We start from the raw sequence: 22,901 nt of genomic DNA, 5'->3' as shown, positions 1-22,901 counted from the left end.
AACTAGAATATTCGGCATGTAGGTTCTACTTTTTACCTTTACCTCATAAAATCATCATCTAAATTAACTAAATTACCCTTCATAAAGGTTAAAAGTGATAAAAAGTGAGACCCAAATACCGGAGATTTTAGCCAAAATTGTTAAAGTGGTAGTGCTAGTTAAACTTTTTATATCTTTGTGGTAGTTCTTTTAAAAAAAAAATTTAATAGGTAGTTGTTTTCAAAACACGTGCTTTAATTGGTAATTGACAAAATTTCCTAATATTATTAATAATTTGGTCAAAATTATATGATATTGTTGTTAATCGATCAGTGGTAAATTATATTTTAATAACTACATAATTAAGTTTAATTATCATTATTGGATATCTTATTGGGTACCCGATAACCGATCCGAAAATCCGGGTACCCGAACTTATCGGTTCGGGATATGGATATCACTTTTAGGGATTTTGGGTATCGGGTACCCGAACCGTTAGTACTAATGGTACGGGTACCCGTCCCATGCTCACCCCTAATATATATATATATATATATATATATATATATATATATATATATATATATATATATATATATATATATATATATATATATATATATATATATATATATATATATATTACCATAAAAAATTAAAAATTGTTTTTTTACCACCCGCCGTAAAGAACCTAACGGAATTTTTTAAATTCTTCGATTTCTCGTGTCAAACACATGGTGTTTACGGGTTTTGGGGTCATTTTGTCTCTGAGTTTCCAATTTGAGGTCAGAATTTACAAAAATGATCGAAAATGCCTCATTTTGCGTGTTTAAAAATATTTTGATTTGCATGAAACATGCAAAATGAGGTATTTTCGATCATTTATTTGTCAATTTTAACCTGAAATTGGTCCCAAATGATCTCAATGTCCCCCTAAACCTATGAAGAATATGTTTTGCGCATGAAATTCGAAAAAGAATTTTTAATCGTTAAATTTAACGGTTTTTCTTGACGGTAGGTGGTAAAAACAATTTGTAGAATTTTTTTTTGGTGGTAAAATTAAAAGTTTTAGAAGTTTTGATGATAATTTTTCGATTTTTTTTTTGTAGTAAAAGTCAAAAAAATCTTTTTTTTTTGGAAGAAAAAATGTATTAGCGGGAAATGAATGAAAATTTATACTCTGAAGGTTATAAATTCTATGGTAATATCGCACAAAATATTTGATACCTTACCATAATGGCATACTGTGACTGATAAGGTATCAAATATTCTTCTTTGGAGGTCTAAACTATTGATTATAACTTAAAGGGTGGACTAGTGGAAAGAGAATGAAACCTCTGAAGTCTAGGTCCAGGGTTCAAGCATTGGTACCACCTTACCAGTCACGTGCTAGTAACGTACTCACGTGATCTGTGACCTGTAATGACCCTCATTTTTTAAGGTTGCCCACCCGGTTCACCGGAGCTTAGCTCCAACTACATCCGGATCCGACTCGGGTAGCACACCTGACTTATGGTGGGTGAGTCCCCCAACAAGAGTTTCTGCATACGGTGAGGCTCGAACCCGAGACCTCCCTTGAGCGACATCAAGTTGCTTACCACTTGAGCCAACTCTTGTTGGTTGCTTTTGCTTATTGTGCCTATACGCAGTTTAAAAAAATATATTCATAACAATTTGGTTCAATGGGACACTACATACTTAGATTGCCTGAAATTCTTATTCTTTGGATTTCTAAAAAATTGAGCTTTACATCATAAAACTAAACAAATTATCCATGAAAGTACTAATGCTAATCAAATGAAAGAATTATGCAAGATACACAGAATTACTTGTTCTAAAAAGTATTATATTACTCCTACTATCTTCAAAATTGGGGTAAAATTAGTGATCAGCGGCAAAGCCCCACACCTAGTTGCAACCAAAAGCTCTTAAAACACCTCTGTAAGTTGCAAATAAATATAGAGCTGCCGTATAATGACTTATTTGGTTTCCATCTTTATACACATTGTGGATAAATCTAACATGGATAAACTCTGCTGTGATCCAAACTGCAACCAGTTGTTTGCACAAATCAGGGCCTCTAAAGTAACTGGCTTTAGAGAACTTCTGTGACTATCCAACTTCTTGCTTAGAGTATCAAAAACAGAATCCCCAGATATAGTAGCAAAGGGTATTGACAATATATCAGCAGCCATCTTGGAGAGAGTCGGGTATTTAATTCGGTGCAACTTCCACCATTCAAGAACGTCAAACTCTTGAGACCCTCTTGGCAATAGTGGCTCGTCTAGATATTGATCTAGTTCTGATTTTGTCTGATGATTGCTTGAAATCTCTGATATATACACATCAAAATCTGATAGCCCGTCAGGCGGAGGCAATGAATCTTCATCTTGATGGGCCTCTGCTTTAATGAATCCTTCATACCTTTGGTCTACAAAAATTGATGGCAAAGGTAAGGTCTGCGCAACATATTCAAAGTACAACTCATGTAAACCATCATCGACAGCCCTAAACCACATTTCACCTTCTTCCCCGAAAACCTTGGCAAAGCTGAACTCCACAAGCTTCAACTTATACCTAGGGTCCATAGCTACAGCCATAGCTAAGACCACACAACAATCCCTCCAATATCTGTCAAATTTTTCATACAAAGGTCTGACAAAGCTGCTGACATAGTTATCCTCACTCAATGCCCCATGAGCCAGCTCCATCTGAATTTTACAAACTTCATGGAAAAATGCACTGGCAGTCGGATAGGATTTGGTTGTAAGTATGTCGGCGGCATCAAAGAAAAGTTTCAAATAGACACAAAGAACTTCTATACACTTCCAATCATCCATTGAAGGAGCCAGCTCGTAATTAGGATCAGAAGCATCTAGACAAGAAAAAACTTCCTTCAACTCACATGCTATTGAGAGCATATGGTAAGTTGAATTCCACATCCGTTGATCATCAATGACTAAACTCTCTGTATATGGAATTTGAAGTTGTTGTCTGAGCTTATTGAACATATCTTCACGAGATTCTGAAACTTTTACATACCTCACACTGTTACGAACCTTGGCAACAGCTTCTCTCGTTGCCCCTATAGCTGCTAGTGCCATACGGCTCATGACACGGGCATAGCAATTGGCAAGTAAATATTGACCATTTAACATGTGAGAATTCTTTATAGAAAGCAGGCCCCTAAGGTTACCAACAACAGCTTCATCAGCAAAAGACTGATCAACAGCAAGTGCAAACAACTTGCTTCCTAAACCCCACTCAGACAGACATGAAACAACAGCATGATTGAAAGCAACCTGTGAATCTGGAAATGGCACACGAACAAATCTAAGGACCCGAGAATTTAATTTCCAATCAGCATCAATAAAGTGCCCGGTCAGAATAGCATAACCCAAAGTTTGGTCTGATGTCCAAAGATCCACAGTCAAGCTGACACGCCCAGGGATTTCGGCAAGAGTATCAGCAAGTGACTTCTTCTCTCTCGTATAAATAGCCACAATCTCACTGTGAACAGAGTCAAAACTTACCATAGAGAAGTTAGGTTGAAGAATCTTAGCAAAGTCAACGAAACCAGGATGTTCTACCATGTTGGTTGGGTAATCATGAAGTATGATCATTCTAGCTATCTCATTAATGCAGCGTTCTTGGTCTAACGCAATGGTTACTGAACCAGGGGATGCTCTGCAGCGCTTTCTTGGAGGAGCAGTGATAGTGCTATTTTGGGAACGAGGTGTGTAGGTAATAAGTTGATTCTTTTCCAGTTTAGAGCGGTTTGCAGGACAGATACCTAAGGATATGTGTCGCTTGAGGTGGCTGGTGCCTGCTTGCTTTTTTCCAGTAATGTAAGCAAATGACTTGTTGCACTGTTTACAACAAGCTCTGGTACAACCAGGGCTAACATTTTCAGTAGTGAAGTACTCCCAAACCATAGACTTCTTTCTCCTGCGCTTATTTGGCTGCACTTCAGGAGTCACTTCATCATTATCATTTGCTGCAGCGAGGCCATCACCATTCATAATGCCATTACCATTGACATTCAAGGATCCATTTTCAATCATACCATTCATCTGCACACATTCAAGCAATTGTCCCATCAAACACTCGATTGAATCAACTTTTAAGTCCCACAGAAATAAGAGGTGCCATAGGATTTCCATCAAAGCTAACATTCTTTCAATATAAGGCCAAAGTACAAAATTCTACATACATATATGTACCATATAAATCAATGATGATGATGATGATGATGATGATTAAAAATAAAAACAAACATCAAGTATACTACTGTGGAAGTGTCAATAAAAAGAAGCCATTAATCAAATAATCCAGGATAATAGAAAAAACTAAACAAAATTGGAGGAAAATTTCAATCATGATTCATTATCAATAAAGCCTTCGACTGCTCCACATCTCAAGACTAATTACCGTTCACAATCTTGACTCGACACGAAATAGCCCCTTAACTGAATTACACTAAAGTATAAAATTGAGGGCATTAATATAAATTGTAATAGAAATTAACTTTGTTATCGAAACAATAAAACCCTAAATAAAACACAACCCAATTCAACTAGCATTATCACTAATCTTTCCAACTTTCAGACCTTAACTTATCAACAAATTTAACAATGGCAATAAGGCATAAACACCCAGATAGAAATACAGTACCCAGTTGAAAATTAACTCCTAAAATACACAAGACACAAATAAAATTATCAAAACACTAACACAAAACCCCAGAAAAATCAATCCCCATTAAAAAATTCCAAAATTTATAAAACCCCAGAAAAATTAGCATACACTTGATAACAAAAACGAAAATAATAACAAGATTATACAAAAATTAAACATGAAAAAATAGAAATTTAAGGGAAACTTACAGTGAAATCGAAGGGTTGTTCCGAGTTATATTAGGGTTTAAGAAGAAGTTGCAGAGGAGGGAAGAAGGGGTTTGGGAGGAAGGAGAAGTTAGTGGGCTTGAGCTTCGATAAACCCTAAATTGGACCTAGAGGCAATTTGGGGGTCCATATTTAATATTTATAGAAATTTATAATGCTTAGAATTTTAGCCCACCTTATTGGCTACATCCTAACCGTTGATATTTTTGAGATCTTATTTTACGTTCTGATTGGGATCGACGTTTATTAAAAATCTTAGTTTTTGAATTAGATTAATTAAATATCTATTCTAGTACTAAATTTTATTTTTTTTTAAAAAAAAATAAAAAAGTTAGGGTGAGCTTTGTGAGAGAGTTTTTTTTTGAGGCAATGTGAGAAAGTCTTTATTTAATGTGACTATGTGTTTCTCACAAAAAAAAAAAAAAAAAACACACACACACACAAAAAAAAAAAATAATAATAATAATAATAAAATCAACGTTAGGTTGACTAGAGGGAACGACGGGGCTCTACAACCGGCAGATGTGTTGCTTTATTCTTGGAGTAGAGGCCTTGATGTATGTGTTTTTACTTGACGGAGTCTTCACCTTTGACACGATTGGGGTTGTCTGACTTCGTTCCTGGTCGTGTTGTGTCGGCGGCAGCTCAGCGAAAGCGAGACAAGTATAGGGCGCGTTGCAGGGCTATTGACTATGGTTTTTTTCCTTTCTCCTTTTCTTCGTTGGGGGAATTAGAGAAAGATGGTATTGCGTTGCTGAAACGGGTTCAAGCGTTCGCTAAGGCTCAGGATATTGGTGCTCGTACAGCTGTTCACATCTTCAGCAGGATCGGGTTCGCTATAGCTAGAGGGGTGGGGGCCCAGATTGTATCTCGCCTCCCCACCAATTTCTTCCAGTTTCTTGTAAATTGATTGACTTTGTAGGTTTTTTGATATTTTTATAATAATAATAATAATAATAATAATAATAATAATAATAAATGTGATTATGTGAAAATGATAATAACAATAAGGTTACAGATTCTTAATTAAGACGAGACAATAATTAATTTATTGTAAGATGGGTCTTAAAAGTATAAATAAAATTGAAATTGTAGAAAAGGCAAGTGAAAGTTGAGATTATGGTAGAATAATCAAAATTTGGGACTATTAAATCGTCTAAAGTTGATATTATTAAAGTGGCTAGTTTAGATCCTGTGCCATGCACAGTTGCTATTAAAATTATCATTACTCAATTTGACTTAACAAAACATCTTTTTATCACTAAGGGCCTATTCACATTTACTTAATTTTAGTTCAGTTCAATTAAGCTCTGCTCCAATCAGTTCAGTTCAGTTCAGTTCTTAATTTTCCCCTCTCATAAAATATTCATTTCAGCTCAATTCAGTTCAGTTCCAATCAGTTCAGTTCAGCTCCAATCAGTTCAGCTCAGTTCAGTAAATGTGAATAGACCCTAATTATCGTTTTATGAAGATTATTGTATACATTCGTGTGCAAAGCACACTCAAAAGTGTTTCTTGATTGATGATAATTAAATGAATAATATTTATCAAATTATATAAAAAAAAATCTTGATTATATATACATTGAACCTATCCCAAGTAAATATAAAAATCTCCGTCACTTCTCCCAATTTGACTTTTGCACAATATAATTACATACACCACATTGACTAAAGGTTTGCGTATTTTCAACAATTGCTTAAATCCAACTTTTTATTTAAATCCATATAGCATCCCGTGGAAAGGAATAATATTTTGTAGAAAATAATATTAATCCCAAAAATACCTTAATTCATGTCCAAATATCTATACTATATACTAAAGTAATCACCAAATGGGACACTTGGCATAATTTTGTGAAAATTTTTCCCTCTAAAATACTATTCATTTATTTTCCTTGAAAAATTCTATTAAAAATTTAAATTCTTTTAAAAAATTTTATTTATGCAACACATATTAATTTGAGAATTTACAAGATAGACATTAATAAATTCAAATTTGAAAAAATAAAATAAAATTATTACATAAGTCATTTTATTTCAATTAACTCTATTTAATGTCAGTCGACTATAATTATTAAAAAAATCTTACTTTATAAATCCGTGCATGGCACGGGGCCAAAAACTAGTACCTTAATAAAAAACAGATATTTCTAATTCCAAACTTTTATTTACTCGTATAAGATGTACTATTTTCCCAATCTATGGTAAATAAAAAAATTTAGTGTATGTAGGGAAATTGGCAAGTGAAAATCGCACTATAAAGTCACATTTATTTTAATTAAATATAATTAATATTGATTCTTGCCATACTTGTTAAGATGTTCATGATTTTAACAGGAAATAAATGAAAAGGGAAAAAAGAATATATTAAAATAAGTTATTTTGGAAAGAAATGTCCACAATATAAAGTTAATTATACATAATTAGGTATATATTTGGTCAATAATATCAATAATAAAATATTTATTGTAGTATAATATTTGTAAAATATGTCTAAAATCTTTTTATGATATACCTTTTTTTTTATTTTTAGTTATCATTATTGTTTTTTAAAATATATAGAGTATATTAAATCTTTTATTTTAAGTAATTATTATATAATGAATTGACGATAGTAATAATTTTAGAATAAGATCTTTTTAAAATATTAAAAAAAAACTAAGGACACATCCGGAGATAACATGTGTTATCGCTGTGTGTCTTTTAATATATAGTTATTGATGATATTTTTTTCCTAATTTTAATTTATTGTATACAAATATACCATTACATTGATTATTTAGTCAATTCTATAAAAAGTCAAGATTTAATACCAAATTTTAAAGGTCTAGATTGAAAGATTACAATAGCTACAATAATATTATTGTATATCATTACGAATTTGGCCCTACGATATGTAGTTGAATGGGAAAAAAAAGGTGGAAAAATGGTCAATAGTGCAATGTGCAAATGGTGCAACATTTTTATTATGGTTTTTTTTTTTTTTTTTTTTTGGGAGTATTATTCAACCCTTTAATTCTTACTTTCTTAAAGTTGAATATATTTGTCCAACCCTTTTATTACTTCTTTTACCAAATATATCTTGTTATATTAATATTCAATTATTCAAGGTATTATCGTACCTTGTCAAAGGCGATCAAATAGTTATTCCTTAGTCCTTACCTACGCACAAGTCATGAAAACATGCATATAAATACACGTACATATTAACACTTCTTATCTTAAGCATTAAATCACATTCCATTCTTCTGTTTTGTGCAAAAATCCTTAGCTTGTTCTTAATTTTAATTTTTTTAACAAACTAAACTTTAATTTAGGCAATTCCACAAAAATGAGTTTCTCTTATAATAAGATAATTAAATCATTGATGATCTTGATTTTGTTCTTGAGCTTCAACCTTCTTATAGAGCATGGAAATTGTAGGCCTTTAAAGGGTGATGAAAACGTTCTCTATAAGCGCGACGACGACGTTCAATGGATGAAGGAGTTGGAGGTTAAGTCTAAAGGAAACCCTTCCCCACCATCACATTCAGGTGGTCCGACTTACATCCCTGGTCCAGGAAGAAATTGAGCTTGACTATAAGCTCATGCATGTGTTGCTGAAGAGGAAAATAATATTATTATTGGTTGAATAGGTTCTAAAAAGATTACAATGATATTTAATTAATTTGATTTTTTTAATGTACTTGTTGACGCTTACATACAAAATATACAAAATGTATTTATAAAGATTGAAGAATAATTTGTAGTTTGTACTTCGTATTTATATACTTTCAAAGTTTCAATTAAATAACTAGTTTTGTATATCCTGGGTGATATCTGGGTTGTTTATTGAAACTTTAGATAAACTTTTATTTATTTTTTTATTTTTATTTATTTATTTATTTATTTTTTACATGCCACATTTTAAAGAGTGTAATTAATACAAATAATGTTATCCTTTTTCATTTACTACGGACCTTTGTCCGTTTTATTTTTTGCAATTTTGGAATATTTTATATATCACAAATAATACCCCAAAATTGCAAAAAAAAATATAAAACGGAGGTATTACGATATTTTAAGTTATTCGAGTTTTCTACTCCAGATTAATACACTTAACAATCATACTTGTAAAATTAAAAATACAGTACTACCGCTCATCATAAGGCTATGGGTGAATTTGGGAAAGAGCTTAGTCTATTTGGAAGTTCTTGAAAGTAACGAACGCAACTACGCAAGTAGCATAGTCAGAGCAATTAGAAGAAATTAGTTTGGAGTTGCACCTTATATCTAGGATAAATTGTGATTTTAATGTCTTTAAATGTATTCATATTTGACATGCGGGTAATAATATATGGTAGCTAAATAAAAGATTACAAATTCTTATATGCGACGACTACCCTGGCTGGCCACACAGTGTGGTTTCCGGTGTGGTCATCCGTCATGTGGGTTACCTCGTTAGTGTTATAGGGGTTACCCCGGTCAATGTTACATGATTACTTCGTCACTATTACAAGGGTTACTTCATTAGTGTTACAAGAGTTACTTAATTGGCTAGTATTACAAGGATTATTCGATTAATATTATAAGGGTTATAGCTTTGAAAAATCCATAATTTTTTTATTCATTTATTAATTAAAAAAATTAGAGTACATACTACGTCACTATTTCTCAATATAATTTAAAAATTAATTAATACTACGATGCTATCCATCTATTACAGTAATTTATACTAAGGGCCCATTCACATTTACTTAATTTCTGCACAATTTTTTTTTTGCAAAATCTTTAAGTAAACTATTTATACTTTATGATTTTCTTTCCATTTTGACAATATCTTCCATATATACCCAAATAAAATATTTCTGAATATGTTTTATATACTTTATATTTTTGTAATATTATTGTCAAAAATATCTAACAACCTTGCATACTTTGCAGTACACTTTTAACCTAGAAGTGCTAACTACTAAGCAATACACTTATACACACAGAAAATACAAAACAAAACCAACGTTTTCTCTTCATTGTTCTTGAATCTAGCATACTCTGCATTCTTCGCAGCTCTTAAGGTACGGTAGATTTCTTTATTTAACCATTGAATTTCAATTAATAACGTTAATCATCAAATTGATTCAATTCAGGGTTCTAAGGCTAGTAATGTTAATCTAGCATACTCTGCACTTCACCCTTGTTAATGCAAGGTACTTACCATTTTTAATATCTCTAACCTTTGTTGAGACGAATATATATATGTCTTTAATAGTATAGATTTATAACTAAATTCTTAAGCGAAAAGAATATAGTTTGAGTCAAATTTGTTTGTAAACCCTTTCATTTGTTAAATAACAGAACTTTGAACATGATTGTATGTTTTATTTTTCAATTAACATTATATTTTTAAGCAGTATTCGCTCCTCTTCAAGGCTCGGGAATATTAATGATATGTTGATTGATAGGCTCACCAATTTGCCTGATGAATTGTTAATTCGGATTGTATCTTTGCTTCCCACTAAGGATGCTGCTGTTATTTCCGTCTTGTCTAGGAGAATGAGGCGTGTTTTCCCTTTAATTACGAGCCTTGACTTTGATGTTTCACCTGTATCTCTTTGTTTGAAACATCCCTATGCAACTGAATGTTACCCTACTTTCGTGAGCTTTGTTGATAATGTACTCCAAGCACACCAATCGCGGTATCTCACCAAGTTCAGACTTCAAGTTAGCAACAGGGACTTTAGTAGAGTGTTTTATAATGGTTGCTATTTTGGTGCGTGTAAACAAGGTTGCCTCCCCGACTTGAATTCTTCGTGACTTAATGCGTGGATCTCTTATCCATTGACCCTTTGTGGCCTTAGGGAGCTTGACCTCTGTATTCTGGTGAGATATCCTGATGACGCGCAGCTGCCCACAGCTATTTTCACAAGTGAAACATTGGAGGTGTTGAAGCTTGAGCTCAACATTGGCCTTGATCATGTTTATACCATGCCATCTTATTGTCTTCCAAACTTGAAATTGTTCCTCTTGTCTGCGTGTGTCATATTTGATGATGGCTTTCTGCCGAGGCTAGTTTCAAGTTGCCCTGTACTCGAAGACCTTACATTCAAAGCCATTTCAAACCGTGTCAAAATCACTACTATTACGTCGACTTCCCTTCTTAGAATGTGTTTAAATGTGCGTATATGGGATGATTTTGAAGATGACTTCAATGAATTGGTGCTAATCAATACTCCCAACCTTAAGTACCTTGACTAGCGTGATCATTTAGCAAAATGTTACTCGATACCAACAATGCATCGTCTTATTAAAGCAGATCTGTGTGTAACTGAGACATTAGATTCAAATGTGTTTGAAGTAGCTTTTCAGAAAATAATTAACCTCATTAGACCATTGTCTTATGTTCAACATTTATCGTTGCAGGGCTTCTTAGTGCCGGTATGTCTATCTCTAATTTTGTCTGATGCCATTTTTCCTGTACTCTTTGAATCAAATTTACCAGTTGGCTAACCTATGGTTAACTATTCGGCTAGGGTGCTGAAAAGGTCTTAATAAAGGATCAACTGCCCGTGTTTCATAATCTTATACATCTAGAGCTGGGTGAAACTGAAATATACTCCTGGAATAAACTGTTGTTGCACTTTCTCAACTGTTCACCTGTCTTAGAAACACTTGTTTTTCAAGAGGTTAGTGTGTGTTTTAGTATTTATCTTACGTATATGATATCGATTACATATGACCATATGGGCGATATTGAAACTCTAAGTGAAACTTTTTTACAAATTTTTTTAATTATTATTGGTTTATTTTATAGGGACTAGTCATAAATCAGTATGAGGGGACTATGGGTGATGATATCACAAAAAAAGAACTGGAGTTGGAACGAGAATTTTTTCGAACAGATCATGAAATTCCTGTATGTTGCAGATATCATCTGAGAAGAATAGTGATTAAGGAATATTTTGGAATAGAACGCGAAGTGGTAATAAGCCATTTTTTCCTGAGACATGCATTAGTTTTGGAGGAACTAGTCATATGCTTAGCCCGGGATAGAAATGCAATTCCAAATCAGAGTAAGATATCAGTTGAGAACACATTGATGAATTCACCAAAAGCCTCAGTCACTTGCTCGATTCAAGTATTATGATCACCATAGTCCATGTTAACATCAATCTATTCATTATGCTAGTAGTAATATTGGTGAAAGGTCTTTGGGCTTCCAAAGAAATCCCTTAAGCGAATTCCGGTTGCTTTAAAAGCTTCCTTTGAACTGTTTGTGCTCAATAAAAATATTTACAAGCTAAGATGGAGTCTAACAAGGCTGAGTTATGCAGATTATTAAGGAACTTTAAATTAACAAGAACAATGGATTTAGCATTTTGTTTTCCTAGGATTTTTAGTGAAAAAACACATGTTATAGGTTTGGTTTGCTATGTGTCTATTATAGGTTTGATGTTAGCTTAGGGATCTTCCTAGAAGGGCTTGCTATGCGTTGCTCCATTTTTTTGTGCTTGCTTGTGGTTTTTTGGGTTTTGTTATATGGAGTACTTGTTAGTGTTTGGGTGATGAAACGACTAAAAAAAAGCTAGTATAGCGTATAAATGTTCATGAAGCAAATTGACTACTAAGTATATCATTGATTGCTTTTGTTAGTCTAGTTACTCTTTCCGTACTTTAAAGATTTTTTCAATTGCATTTTTGATTAGCAATATATACTTCGTATAAATGTTTAAGGTTTGACCAATGAATTAGAAGAATTAAAAAATGCAATTGGATAGCCTTTAAAAAATGGATACCTCGAATATAATAAACTTCACTATTACTAGAGCTCTACCAAATTCAAATTTTGCTAATAAGCTCCACTATTAGAAAAATTAATTAGTTGGATGCTCCACTTGGGACATTGGTTGCATGCTGTGCAACAACTAGGAGATGGAAAAATCTGTGTCAAAAAACAAATGGAAAAATGCATACTAATGTGATATCATATTGCATTGTGTTGGTATGAAATTTCAAAATATATCAATGTTCAAATAATTTGGAAAAAGATATTCGGTGAGTACAATCACGGCTAAAAATAAAAAAAACTTTATAAACTGAACTCTTAAATTGTTGAGTTGACTCCAAATAAATATGGATTAAATCATAATTCATTTTCAATGCAATATTCATGACCAATGCAATAAGTTCGCTTCTTTGTTTAAAAAAACTCAACTGAAAAGTGATCCAATTTCGAAAATTATAACACGACTCAACCCATTTGACAAGTATTTACTTTTTCTGTTTTTAAATACTTACTCCATCTCCAATACTACACTAATCTATAATCAATAATATCTTTAATTATCAATAAGTATAAATTCTAACAATTGAAAATTAAATTTATTCATTGGCACGATTTAAAAACAAAAGAGAGTTGGGTAAACCCCAATGTACAACAAATGCCAAATCCTACAAAGTAGCAAACACCCCTTTCTCAATACCAACCACCTTGACACCTTGTGAAGTTGTGATAAACTACTTCCCCAAATTTCCAAAAACTGCAAATTTTCTCTTCAACTACAAAAATGGCAGTAAATAACCCATCATCACCCCTGAAAAATTGAAACTTGGAAAGTGAGATATATTATACAACTAATATGAATGCTTATGGGATGGATTTTACACTGTTGGATTTCGGAATTTCTGATCATCTTATATATGAAAGATTAACTCGTGAATTTGAAGAATCTTCACCAATCGTCCAAGTACAGTCTACCTTTCGTCATGATGGTTCTTCCCCTTTGCCTTTGGGCATGGATTGGAGCTCCCCTCCTCAAAAATGGGTATGCTTTTTTCTTTATAATTTCCCCAATTTTAATTTTTATAATTTCTGGGGTTGGGATATTTAATTGATTATTAATTGGGATTTTGGATTTTGTAAGCTTGCTAGTACAATTTTAGTGGGTTTTTTATTTCTGGGATTGGGTATTTTTGGGTTTTGTAAGCTTGCTAGTACAATTTTAGTAGGTACTCGTATTTGATTTCTGGGTTTCAGTGATTTTTTACCCCCCCCCCCCTTTTTTTATAATATAATTGCATGATTTTTGTCAATTTGATGTTGGAAATTTGATTTTCTGTGAATGATGATAATGGCTATGAAGCTCATGACTCTTGAAATATACTACAAGTTGGAAAGTGTATAAGGAATGTGACATAATGTGGGGGATGAATTGGTTATAATTGAATACTATGTAATTGTATTGAATGATGTTGATCAAGGTAAAGGATTTGATGAATTAAAGTGGCCCTCTTTTCGCATTAGCGATTGTTTTTATAGATGACAGGAGAGACTGTGGTTGAGTTAGAGAATTAGCAATGTGCTAAAAGTGCTTAAAAGAGAGAAGGGGATAGTGATTCATAGCAGGCAAAAGATTATGGAACGCTATGTAGTATGTACCTGTTAAGTAGCTATCAGTTCTGCTGAACCAAATCAAAGGAAAATTTTGTGGAATGAGAAATGCCTAGAGTAGGTACACATGGGAATATGGAATGCTCTGAGAACTATCTTGATTTGAAATTTTGGAATGGGAATGTTAAGAGTTAAGACAAGTGCTCGATATGGATATTATGTCATTTTAAAATGAGAATGATTTGTGAATAATGACTAGAAATTACAAAATTTTAAAGGTATCACAAAGTGGTTTGTTATTTCAATTAATCAACTAAATAGATAGCAAGTAAACTATAGGAGAAATTCTTTTCTGGTTAAAAGAAAATATTCATTTTTTAAAAGGAAAGATTAGTGCATTTATATTTCAAGTAAAGATGAGTTTTTGAAATTATTCAATTTGTCTGCAGGATGGACGTCACACTGTTTGGCCTCATGATCCTCCCACTGGATGGAGTTATTGCGTCACTATTCCTTCTTGGACAACTCTGTCGGATCCAAGAGGCTCTGGTCCAGTTGTGGTAAAAGTTACATATTTTTTTAACATGATTTGCCACTTCAACTTTTTATGAAAAAAGAAAGGCAATAGCCCATTTGTATGTGATGTTTGTGTCATGTTGTAATTGCATGAAATCCATCCCAGTCAAAACAACATCTTTAATTCCATAAATTAGTTGACCATAAAAACTTTCTTATATCTTCCATTGCATATTTGCTAATTCATTGTATTCACCATTGCAATCAGACAATTTCATCAGATATCATGGATTTGCTTTCTATGAGGTTTCACTGGTTATTTAACTCATAAATGTCTTTAATCAATTTTTGGTTTCTATGAAGTAAAATTGTATGCAGCGTGTACCCCTTTCCTTAGGATTTAACTTATGTATATTTTTGGAACATGTAATTTTCCTGCTGAAGATGGATTAAAGACCTTTACATTGTTCAGTTTGAGATTGTAGTGAATGAAATCACCACAGTTTATTTTTAAATAGTATTTCCAGCTTACGCAGCCTCCCGCCCTCCCCCTGTCTTTTTAATTGGGTTACATTCAGAGTTTCTACTTGTTTTGGCTGTTGGTTACTTTATTCTCACTGCTATAAGCAGCAGTATTACAGGGTCCAAGTTGGCATACAGACACCAGAAGCAATCACGAGCACTCGAGGAATATTGCGTAGATTTAGTGATTTTTTGAAGTTGTTTTCAGAGGTTAGCCCTTTTTTAATTTTTTTTTTTCCAAATTTTTTTATCAGGGTGCTTTTTTTCTATATACACCCTGTAATTGTTGCTGGTGCAATATTCTTAGAAAGCTCATGCATAGAATATCTAAGAGATCTTTTGCTAATTTGCTACTGCTTGGCTGCTTGCAGTTATTATTAATATATCTCAATTTTTTTGCAGCTCCAAAAGCTATTTCCCAAGAAATCTCTGCCTGCTCCTCCTCCGAGGAAGCTGATGGGAGCTCAAAGCAGGAGTTTGATTGAAGAGGTGAGAATAATGCTCCTTTTGATGAATTCTGAAAAGCTTCGAATTTTTAATTATCTATAATGAACTTATTCACTAAGCTCTCCAATTACCAGATGGTACTTGCTAAAAGATCTAATTGAAAGAGTCTCAATTTTGCTTTTTTAATTATAGGGAACCGGACTAGCTGGTTATGCTCTTCCTTTTATTATGTTTAAGTGTCTCTTCCAGTAGTGTGTGTGGTGATTAAGGGATTTTTTGCTGTCTAAAGTGCAGCTGTGGGTTCTGATTGTCTTTAGTAGTGAAATTTCTCATCTAGGTTTTTGATGATCCACCAAAATATCCCCAACCTTTAAAAAGTTATTTCTCTTCTGGTTTTGAATTTTGATTTATAATGATGGTGACCGATCTTTATTATGCCTCTATCTGTATCGCGGGTTACCTGAGGTACAAGAGGAGAGGAAAAGATACATACTAAGTATGAAATATTTAGTTGTTTGTTATTCGACTTCTTTTTTAAGAATAGGTTATGGGTTAGGAGATATCTTTGTGCTCGAGTAGCTATGGAAATTTTTGATCCATAGCTTTATACCATTTGGACTTGTGATTTTAATTGCCACCTCCAGTCTGCAAAATGACTTTCATTAGGTCTGTTCTTTTTGTCAGTTTCCTGTTGTAGCCTAGGTGTGTGAATTGGATGGGTTGGATTGGGCCTTGCCAATCCTAAATCTAGTCTAAAATGATTTTAGTCAGATAGAAGCTGCCTTTATATCCATTTTTAAGGGGAATTTCTATCCAAAAATTTGAAGAGTCTTGTTTCAATAAGTGTGCATTGATCCAAATCCATTCCTATCTGATCTTAATTTCGGGTTTACATAGTAATTATGTCTTTCAAACCCAATAATCATTTAATGAATTTAACCCATTATTAGATTGTCATGGATGCACGAGACTTCGAGAAATAGATTATTAATTAGTTCATGCAGCCAACCTACCCTTTGACTATAAGTCTTTGGTTTTGTTATAGTAAACCCTTAAATACGTTTGAAAATTAGTAACTTTAGAGAAAAAAAAAATACCAATTAAATCACATATCACAGAAATAAGACAGTTTTCTCATAAGAGCTTTTAATGCAATTGATAGTGCATGTCCCTTGTGGTCAACCTAAGATAAATTCAGAGAGACAATAGGCATATAACGGGTTTGAAAAAATATTTACTGAGAAATAGAGAGAAGCATAAGATTCGAGAAAGAGAGAGAAAATGAAATATGAGAGGGAGAGATAAAAAGAGATTGCATATACTGGAAGTGTTGCTATGAATGGGGGATGGTAGTCCTCAATAATGAAGGATATGAAATGGAAAGGGAAAAGGAAAAGTTTTTTATTTTGGTGGATATTATATTCAGATTATATATACTGGTTACTTTCTTTGTGCTCCAAGAATTGTAATATTGGTCCAGTTAAAAAATATGTTCTGAAATAGGATTTTCTGCAGAGTATGCAAGCTGTTTATAATCAAGTACAATCGATGTTATTGGGGGAAAATGTTACAGCAATAGAAGATTTTGTAATGCAGCTGAGTATTTGGTGAGCTTTGTCAAATGAGTTACGAGCTTCTAAATCGAATCATTTATATATTAGATCGAGCTTGAATTGTCAAAGCTCACTTGTGCTGAGGTTTTACCCAATCATGCTCTAGTAGCTTGCAAGTTGTTTCCTCTCATTAGCACACCCTTACTTGATCCTGTTAATCCTTATCTAAAGTATTAAGCAGAAAAGAGGGCAAGATGGCTGGGTAGTACCAACTTGGTGCATCGTGTATTATTTAAGTTGCAATGTCTTAACATAGTTTAGTAACACCAGGGCTTTCGTATAAGTCAATGTAATCCCAAATCCAATTAATCCTGTCTAACAGTTGAATGAACTTTTAGGTATTTGATCTTGTGCTCCAGAAGAGTAGCTTCTATAGGCTCACCTAATTTTGTCAAGTTCTGTTAAAGTGGTTAAATCTTCATGCCTAGACCACTATGATCTTCTCAATGATATGCACTTATATCTTGTCGGATTCAGACTTTGTAATAATTTCTAAAAACTTACATGGAAAGTTGGAAACATTATAAATTGATGTGCTAGTAATTTGCAACTGTCTCTGTCACACAGAGAAGAAGTTCTTTGGAAGGTTGGATGGATAAGCTATTATTAAATATTGATGTGTCAAGGAGTGCACATGTGGCAATATTTCTGGAGTTGGAAGCTGCTGCCAGGTCATGTAAGTATTTTCCTGATAAGCTTAATATCTTTGGTTGTTTTTGTCTTGTATTCTTTTATTAATCAGCTTTTCTGAAAGCTCGGGAGTTGGAATCACCTTAGCAATGTCTCCATCTGACAACAGTTTAAGTTGAATGAAGTGATTTGATTTATATTTTATTCAAATTATATCAGCATTCAATGATTCATCTGGTGATGGAGTCTCATCAGTCGCCGAGTATCAGCCAAATTCTAAGGTCTCCATGACTGGCAGTGTTTCATCAGTCGCATCAGACTACGGTGATAGCACTAGTTATAATAAATCGGACATTGAAACACCTGGGCATGGAGGTCATGCTGGGGTTAATGAGGAAAAGTCTGCATCAGATATTGATTTAACTGGTGGAGCAGAAACTGCTGGTGCTAGCGTCAAATATAACAGGGCTAATAGTGATAGGAAGAAGGATAAATCTTATGAAGATACCTTTGGAAATACATCTCGTGATGAGGATGGAAATGAGATTCTATCTGAAGGAGAGGACAAGGTGATGGGCCATTTGACCAGTTGTATGTCAACCGACAGTACTGGAAGTGATCTAACCTCTTTAAAAGCTAGTGACTGGGGAACATCAAGATTTCACGATGAAGGTGGACCCAACTCCCCTGTGGAAGCTGATGGTCCAATAGATGATGATCTACAATCTCCTAGCAATTTATTGGTGGCTCTTCCATCAGATCAACGTCATAAATTCAGTAGGGTTCTCGTTACCATGCAAAGACGGCTGGCTACTGCTAAAGCAGATATGGAGGATCTAGTTGCTAGGCTGAATCAAGAGCTTGCAGTGAGACAATACCTTACAACAAAGGTACCTTTCTGTATCCAGATTAATCCTGTTTATTCTGTCTGTATTTGTTTAAGTATGCTGCATACAGCACCAAAGGGTGGTTCTTGCTCTTACTTGTTCTTGATACTTTTGATGGTGGTGGTAGTTGCCCCCATCACATTGTAATATTACCCTCCTAGATCTGTTTTTACTCTAGAATTTGCTGGTTTCCACATCCTACTGTTTGCCTTCCTTCTAGCTTTGGCCTGAGTGCTAAGTGGTTTATTGTAGATTTATTGATTGTCTTGTTGTTTGTATATGAGTAGTCCTAGCTTGAATTGGCAGGATAGTCGTTTTCGACATTGTTTCTACCTGATACGATGGAGCCACTATATTATGATGTTTGTTCTTCATAATAAAGTCTTGTTGTTTATTTATCTCATGTAACCAAGACGTTTAGGAAAGTCTTATGTGATCTTGAAGCTTGTATGCTATTCAAATTCCCAGTTATCTGTAGAAGACAAGGTTCTATCAATGCAGTCGAAGAATTATAAATCAATTTCTGGAAATTGTACCAAAACTGCACTCAATGTTAAAAGCACAAAATCATAGGGCTGCCAATGAAAACTCCCCTTTTTTAGTTTAATGACCTGTCCCATCCCATGAACCTTCCATGCATTATGCCAAGTACTGTTTTAATCATTGGCATATGAAATTGTAACTTTATATGCTCTTCCCAGATCACAGATTTGGAAGTGGATCTAGAAACTACTAAAGAGAGTACGAAAGACAATCTTCAACAAGCTTTTTCAGCTGAAAAGGAGAAGTATACTCAGATGCAATGGGATATGGAGGAACTTCGGAAGAAATGTCTAGAAATGGAAATGAAATTGAAAGCTGAACAGGTTTTAAATTGTACACCTATTGTAAGCAATTCTTTATGCATCCTAGAATGGTTTATGGTTCTTATAATGACATCATGATGTTATGTTTCAGGATGAAAAGATGTGTTTGGCCTCAGAAAATTCAGCTATTATCCAGGAGAATGAATTGCTGAAACAGAAATTAGACGTGGCTAGGGATCAACTTGAAAGCTCACAGAAACATCATGATGAGTCTGAAACAAAATCAAAAACAGATTTGAAAGTTCTTGTTAAAGAGGTTAAGTCCCTTCGAAGTTCACAATCAGATTTGAAGCAGGAGCTGAGCAACTTAACAAAAGAAAAGCTAGAATTGGAGGTAATTTTTCATTCCAAGCCTAGTATTCCTTTTATTTTAAATGATTGATTGATTGGTATTTAGATGATTGCTCCAAGTTGGTGACATTTCTATGAATCATATCTCCATTAATCATGTATTCTTCATTTGGGCATTCCGCTATCATCTATTTGAATTGTTTAATTATGCTTTCATGCCAAACTTATTAACTTCTCTGCCTTTCATTATAGTCAAATATTTCATCTATTTTCTTTTCTAGATGGGTTAAAAGACATTAATAAGTGAAATTCAACCATGGACTCTTAGTTCTCCATCAGGATCCTTTCAACTAAAATGTGCTAGCCAGTCGTGCAAACTATTTCTTTTCTTATAGACTTTTATGTATTAATTTTTGGGTGTGCTCAGTGTTCTAACTTATTCTAGTATTATCTGATATCAGAGAGATCTCCAAAACGAGAAGCAAAAAAGTGTATATGCTAGTTCTGTTAATGAGAAGTTGCTGCATGAATGTTCAATTCTCCAAAAACGGCTTGAAGAATCCAGTGTAAACTTCCTGGTTGAAGAGGAAGACAAATTAGTTCTGGATACTTCACCATCAGATGCTATCGATCTTCTTACCACGTCTGATAATCGAATTGGTCTTCTTCTGGCTGAGGTACAATGCCTTTTCATGTTTACTTCATTTTCCGTGTTATCTTAATTAAGGTGATCGTTAACACCACCTTCCCTAGGGAACCATTGCTAATCTGCAAAAAATCATAAGCATGCATGGATTTGTTTAGCTTAGAGCAGTAGGATAAATTGTTGCTTTAATCGCTATTGGAAGAACCTATGGTGGTTGTGATTAGACCTGGCAAATGGGTCATTCGGGTCCGGTATAGGTCGAGTAATTTCGGGTCGGGTCAAGTTCGGGTCAAAAGATTATCGGGTCAAGTTCGGGTCGGGTCATTTCAGGTTTCGGGTTGATTTCGGGTCGACTGATAATCGGGTCGGGTCGGGTATCGGGCCAACACTTTTGGTCGAGTTCGGGTCGGGTCAAGTTTGGGTCAGGTCAATTTTCGGGTCGGGTCAGTTCGGATCAGGTCAATTTTCGGGTCAACTTCTAGTCGAGTCATATTCGGGTGTCATTGGGTTAAATTCAACTCTCTATATATATATATTTATTGATTTTTTGACGAAAAACACACTATATTTATTAAGGCTATTTTTTTCATGGATTATAGTAATTGCTTGACTTTTATTAACCTTTTTTTTTTTTTTTTTTTTTTTTTTTTTTTTTTTTTGTGTTTAGAACTTTAGACTGTGAATCACTTTCAGGATCTCCTGAAACTAAGAGGGATGCTCTAACTAATTGAGTTATACCTCACTCTCTTATTGATCTTAGCTTTAATACGTACTCTTATTATCATTGTCATTGTTATAATAATTTCTTTGAATTATTCTTATACTCCCTCCGTCCCAAATTACTCTTAACGATTTGACATTTTGCACTATTCACACATCTCACTTTGACTATCTTTTTTAGCTATTATATGAAAGTCAATGTAGTCATGTAAGATGTTGTTGGGTCTATTTTAATGTATAATTTCTTAATATAAACTTTTTATAACTTATATAATTATTTACTAAAAGAAGTTAAAGTTCGGGTCATTTTCGGGTCGGGTCAACTTTGGGTCGGGTTGTTTCGGGTCTCGGGTCAACTTTGGGTTGGGTCATCTAGGGTTGGGTCGTTTCGGGTTGGGTAATTTCGGGTTTCGGGTCAAGGTCGGGTCAGCTCCACTTCGGGTCGGTTATGGGTCGGGTCGGGTTAATTCGGGTTTTGGGTCAATTTCGGGTCGATTTTGAGTCATGGGTCGGGTCATTCGGGTCGGGTCTGGGTCAGCATTGCCAGGTCTAGTTGTGATATAATTTAAAGTCCCAAAATGCGTGTGCTGAGTTTTTTCCAAGTGATGATTATAATTTATTAGTGGATTGGAAGCCCCAGCACTTCAGAACAGATGAAAATTTATTTCATGATAGTATAAACTAATGCAGTACATGCTACTCCACATTTTGTATGGTTGTATATCCTCGTGTTATGTGCCAGTGAGCTAATATTTGGATTCTCTACTGTAAATCTGTAACCCTATACTTTTCCCTTTGCCTTCTATTGTCTCTACCTTCTAAGCCTTACGCTGTTGTATTTGGTGCCTTCATCTCAATATGAATCATAATTGCGACAGGCACAGCTGCTTGCACAAGATGTTGAATATTCAGCCGACAGATCAAATAGTACAACAGTAGATGAGCTACGAAAAATGGTTACAGAGCTCTTCGTTGATAATGCTACAAGAAGGAAACAAATAAATTCTCTAATCCGCTGTGCTCTTAAGACACTTGACTTGTCAGATGAAGGTAAAGAGGTGCCCTCAAAACAAACGGTCTTGGGAAAGTTCTTGTGAAAGTTAGACAAGACAATTATTGTACAGATAAATTACATTTAAGACTCTATTAACTGAATGATCTTATGTTAGGAATAAAAGATTGAGCTTGTGCCCTTGATATAAAGATTGAGCTTTTCTTCGGTAAACTGTGCGAACGGTTTGTTTGATTTTTTTTTTTTGTATTTATATGTTAAAATTTGTTATATATTTAGATAAAATTTCTAATATTAAAAGATAATATATAATATTGCCAATTTTGCCCTCTTCAAAAACTCGGGAAATATATATATATAATCACGTAGCTTTTTTTTTTCTTTGAAAGAAGTGGACTTCATAGATTGTCTAGTCATTAAACAAATAAAATCCGACTAATATGAGCGGTATGGCTAGTGTCTATTCACTTGTTTTGGAGCACCTTTGTGTTGGAAATAT

At 33.8% G+C, this 22,901-nt stretch overlaps 3 protein-coding genes across 5 annotated transcripts; 2 read left to right on the top strand and 1 right to left on the bottom strand.

Moving 5' to 3' along the window:
* Positions 1-1,738: 1,738 nt before the first annotated feature.
* On the bottom strand, positions 1,739-4,990 carry LOC145560145 (zinc finger BED domain-containing protein DAYSLEEPER-like). 2 transcript variants are annotated; one of them, XM_081621406.1, is made up of 2 exons: positions 4,866-4,990; positions 1,739-4,052 (listed from the first exon to the last, which is right to left on the bottom strand). In XM_081621406.1, exon 2 carries the CDS (start codon positions 4,050-4,052, stop codon positions 1,959-1,961), a length of 2,094 nt encoding a protein of 697 aa, XP_081477532.1. In that variant the 5' UTR covers positions 4,866-4,990; the 3' UTR covers positions 1,739-1,958. The 2 variants fall into 2 exon arrangements, with proteins under 2 accessions (XP_081477532.1, XP_081477530.1); XM_081621404.1 differs by lacking the exon at positions 4,866-4,990 and having other exon boundaries at positions 1,739-4,223.
* A 5,322-nt stretch (positions 4,991-10,312) lies between these two features.
* Positions 10,313-12,008, top strand: LOC145557928 (F-box/FBD/LRR-repeat protein At5g56420-like). The gene is made up of 5 exons (XM_081619103.1): positions 10,313-10,611; positions 10,723-11,080; positions 11,285-11,299; positions 11,395-11,547; positions 11,676-12,008. The coding sequence occupies exons 1-5, from the start codon at positions 10,313-10,315 to the stop codon at positions 12,006-12,008; spliced, it is 1,158 nt and encodes a 385-aa protein (XP_081475229.1).
* Positions 12,009-13,313: 1,305 nt separating this feature from the next.
* On the top strand, positions 13,314-22,741 carry LOC145558750 (PX domain-containing protein EREX-like). Of its 2 annotated transcripts, none has more exons than XM_081620078.1 (10): positions 13,314-13,686; positions 14,702-14,812; positions 15,402-15,500; positions 15,693-15,779; positions 17,918-18,026; positions 18,200-18,870; positions 19,569-19,733; positions 19,825-20,067; positions 20,486-20,701; positions 22,269-22,741. In XM_081620078.1, the coding sequence occupies exons 1-10, from the start codon at positions 13,501-13,503 to the stop codon at positions 22,485-22,487; spliced, it is 2,106 nt and encodes a 701-aa protein (XP_081476204.1). In that variant the 5' UTR covers positions 13,314-13,500; the 3' UTR covers positions 22,488-22,741. The 2 variants fall into 2 exon arrangements, with proteins under 2 accessions (XP_081476204.1, XP_081476203.1); XM_081620077.1 differs by having other exon boundaries at positions 15,399-15,500.
* Positions 22,742-22,901: the final 160 nt, after the last annotated feature.

This window comes from Chenopodium album, chromosome 9, assembly GCF_948465745.1.
Source record: "Chenopodium album chromosome 9, dcCheAlbu1.1, whole genome shotgun sequence".
NCBI classification, from domain to species: domain Eukaryota; kingdom Viridiplantae; phylum Streptophyta; class Magnoliopsida; order Caryophyllales; family Amaranthaceae; genus Chenopodium; species Chenopodium album.
The sequence above is the reverse complement of the archived record's forward strand: the minus strand, read 5'-3'. Positions and strand labels throughout refer to the sequence as shown.

Coding starts and splice junctions, on each gene's coding strand:
- LOC145558750 (XM_081620077.1), top strand. CDS start 13,501: ATGAATGCTTATGGGATGGATTTTACACTGTTGGATTTCGGAATTTCT. Junction 18,027..18,199: donor GGAAGCTGCTGCCAGGTCAT/GTAAGTATTTTC, acceptor AAATTATATCAG/CATTCAATGATTCATCTGGT. Junction 19,734..19,824: donor TGAAATTGAAAGCTGAACAG/GTTTTAAATTGT, acceptor GTTATGTTTCAG/GATGAAAAGATGTGTTTGGC.
- LOC145557928 (XM_081619103.1), top strand. CDS start 10,313: ATGTTGATTGATAGGCTCACCAATTTGCCTGATGAATTGTTAATTCGG. Junction 10,612..10,722: donor AACAGGGACTTTAGTAGAGT/GTTTTATAATGG, acceptor TTGTGGCCTTAG/GGAGCTTGACCTCTGTATTC. Junction 11,548..11,675: donor AAACACTTGTTTTTCAAGAG/GTTAGTGTGTGT, acceptor TTTATTTTATAG/GGACTAGTCATAAATCAGTA.
- LOC145560145 (XM_081621404.1), bottom strand. CDS start 4,154: ATGTTAGCTTTGATGGAAATCCTATGGCACCTCTTATTTCTGTGGGAC.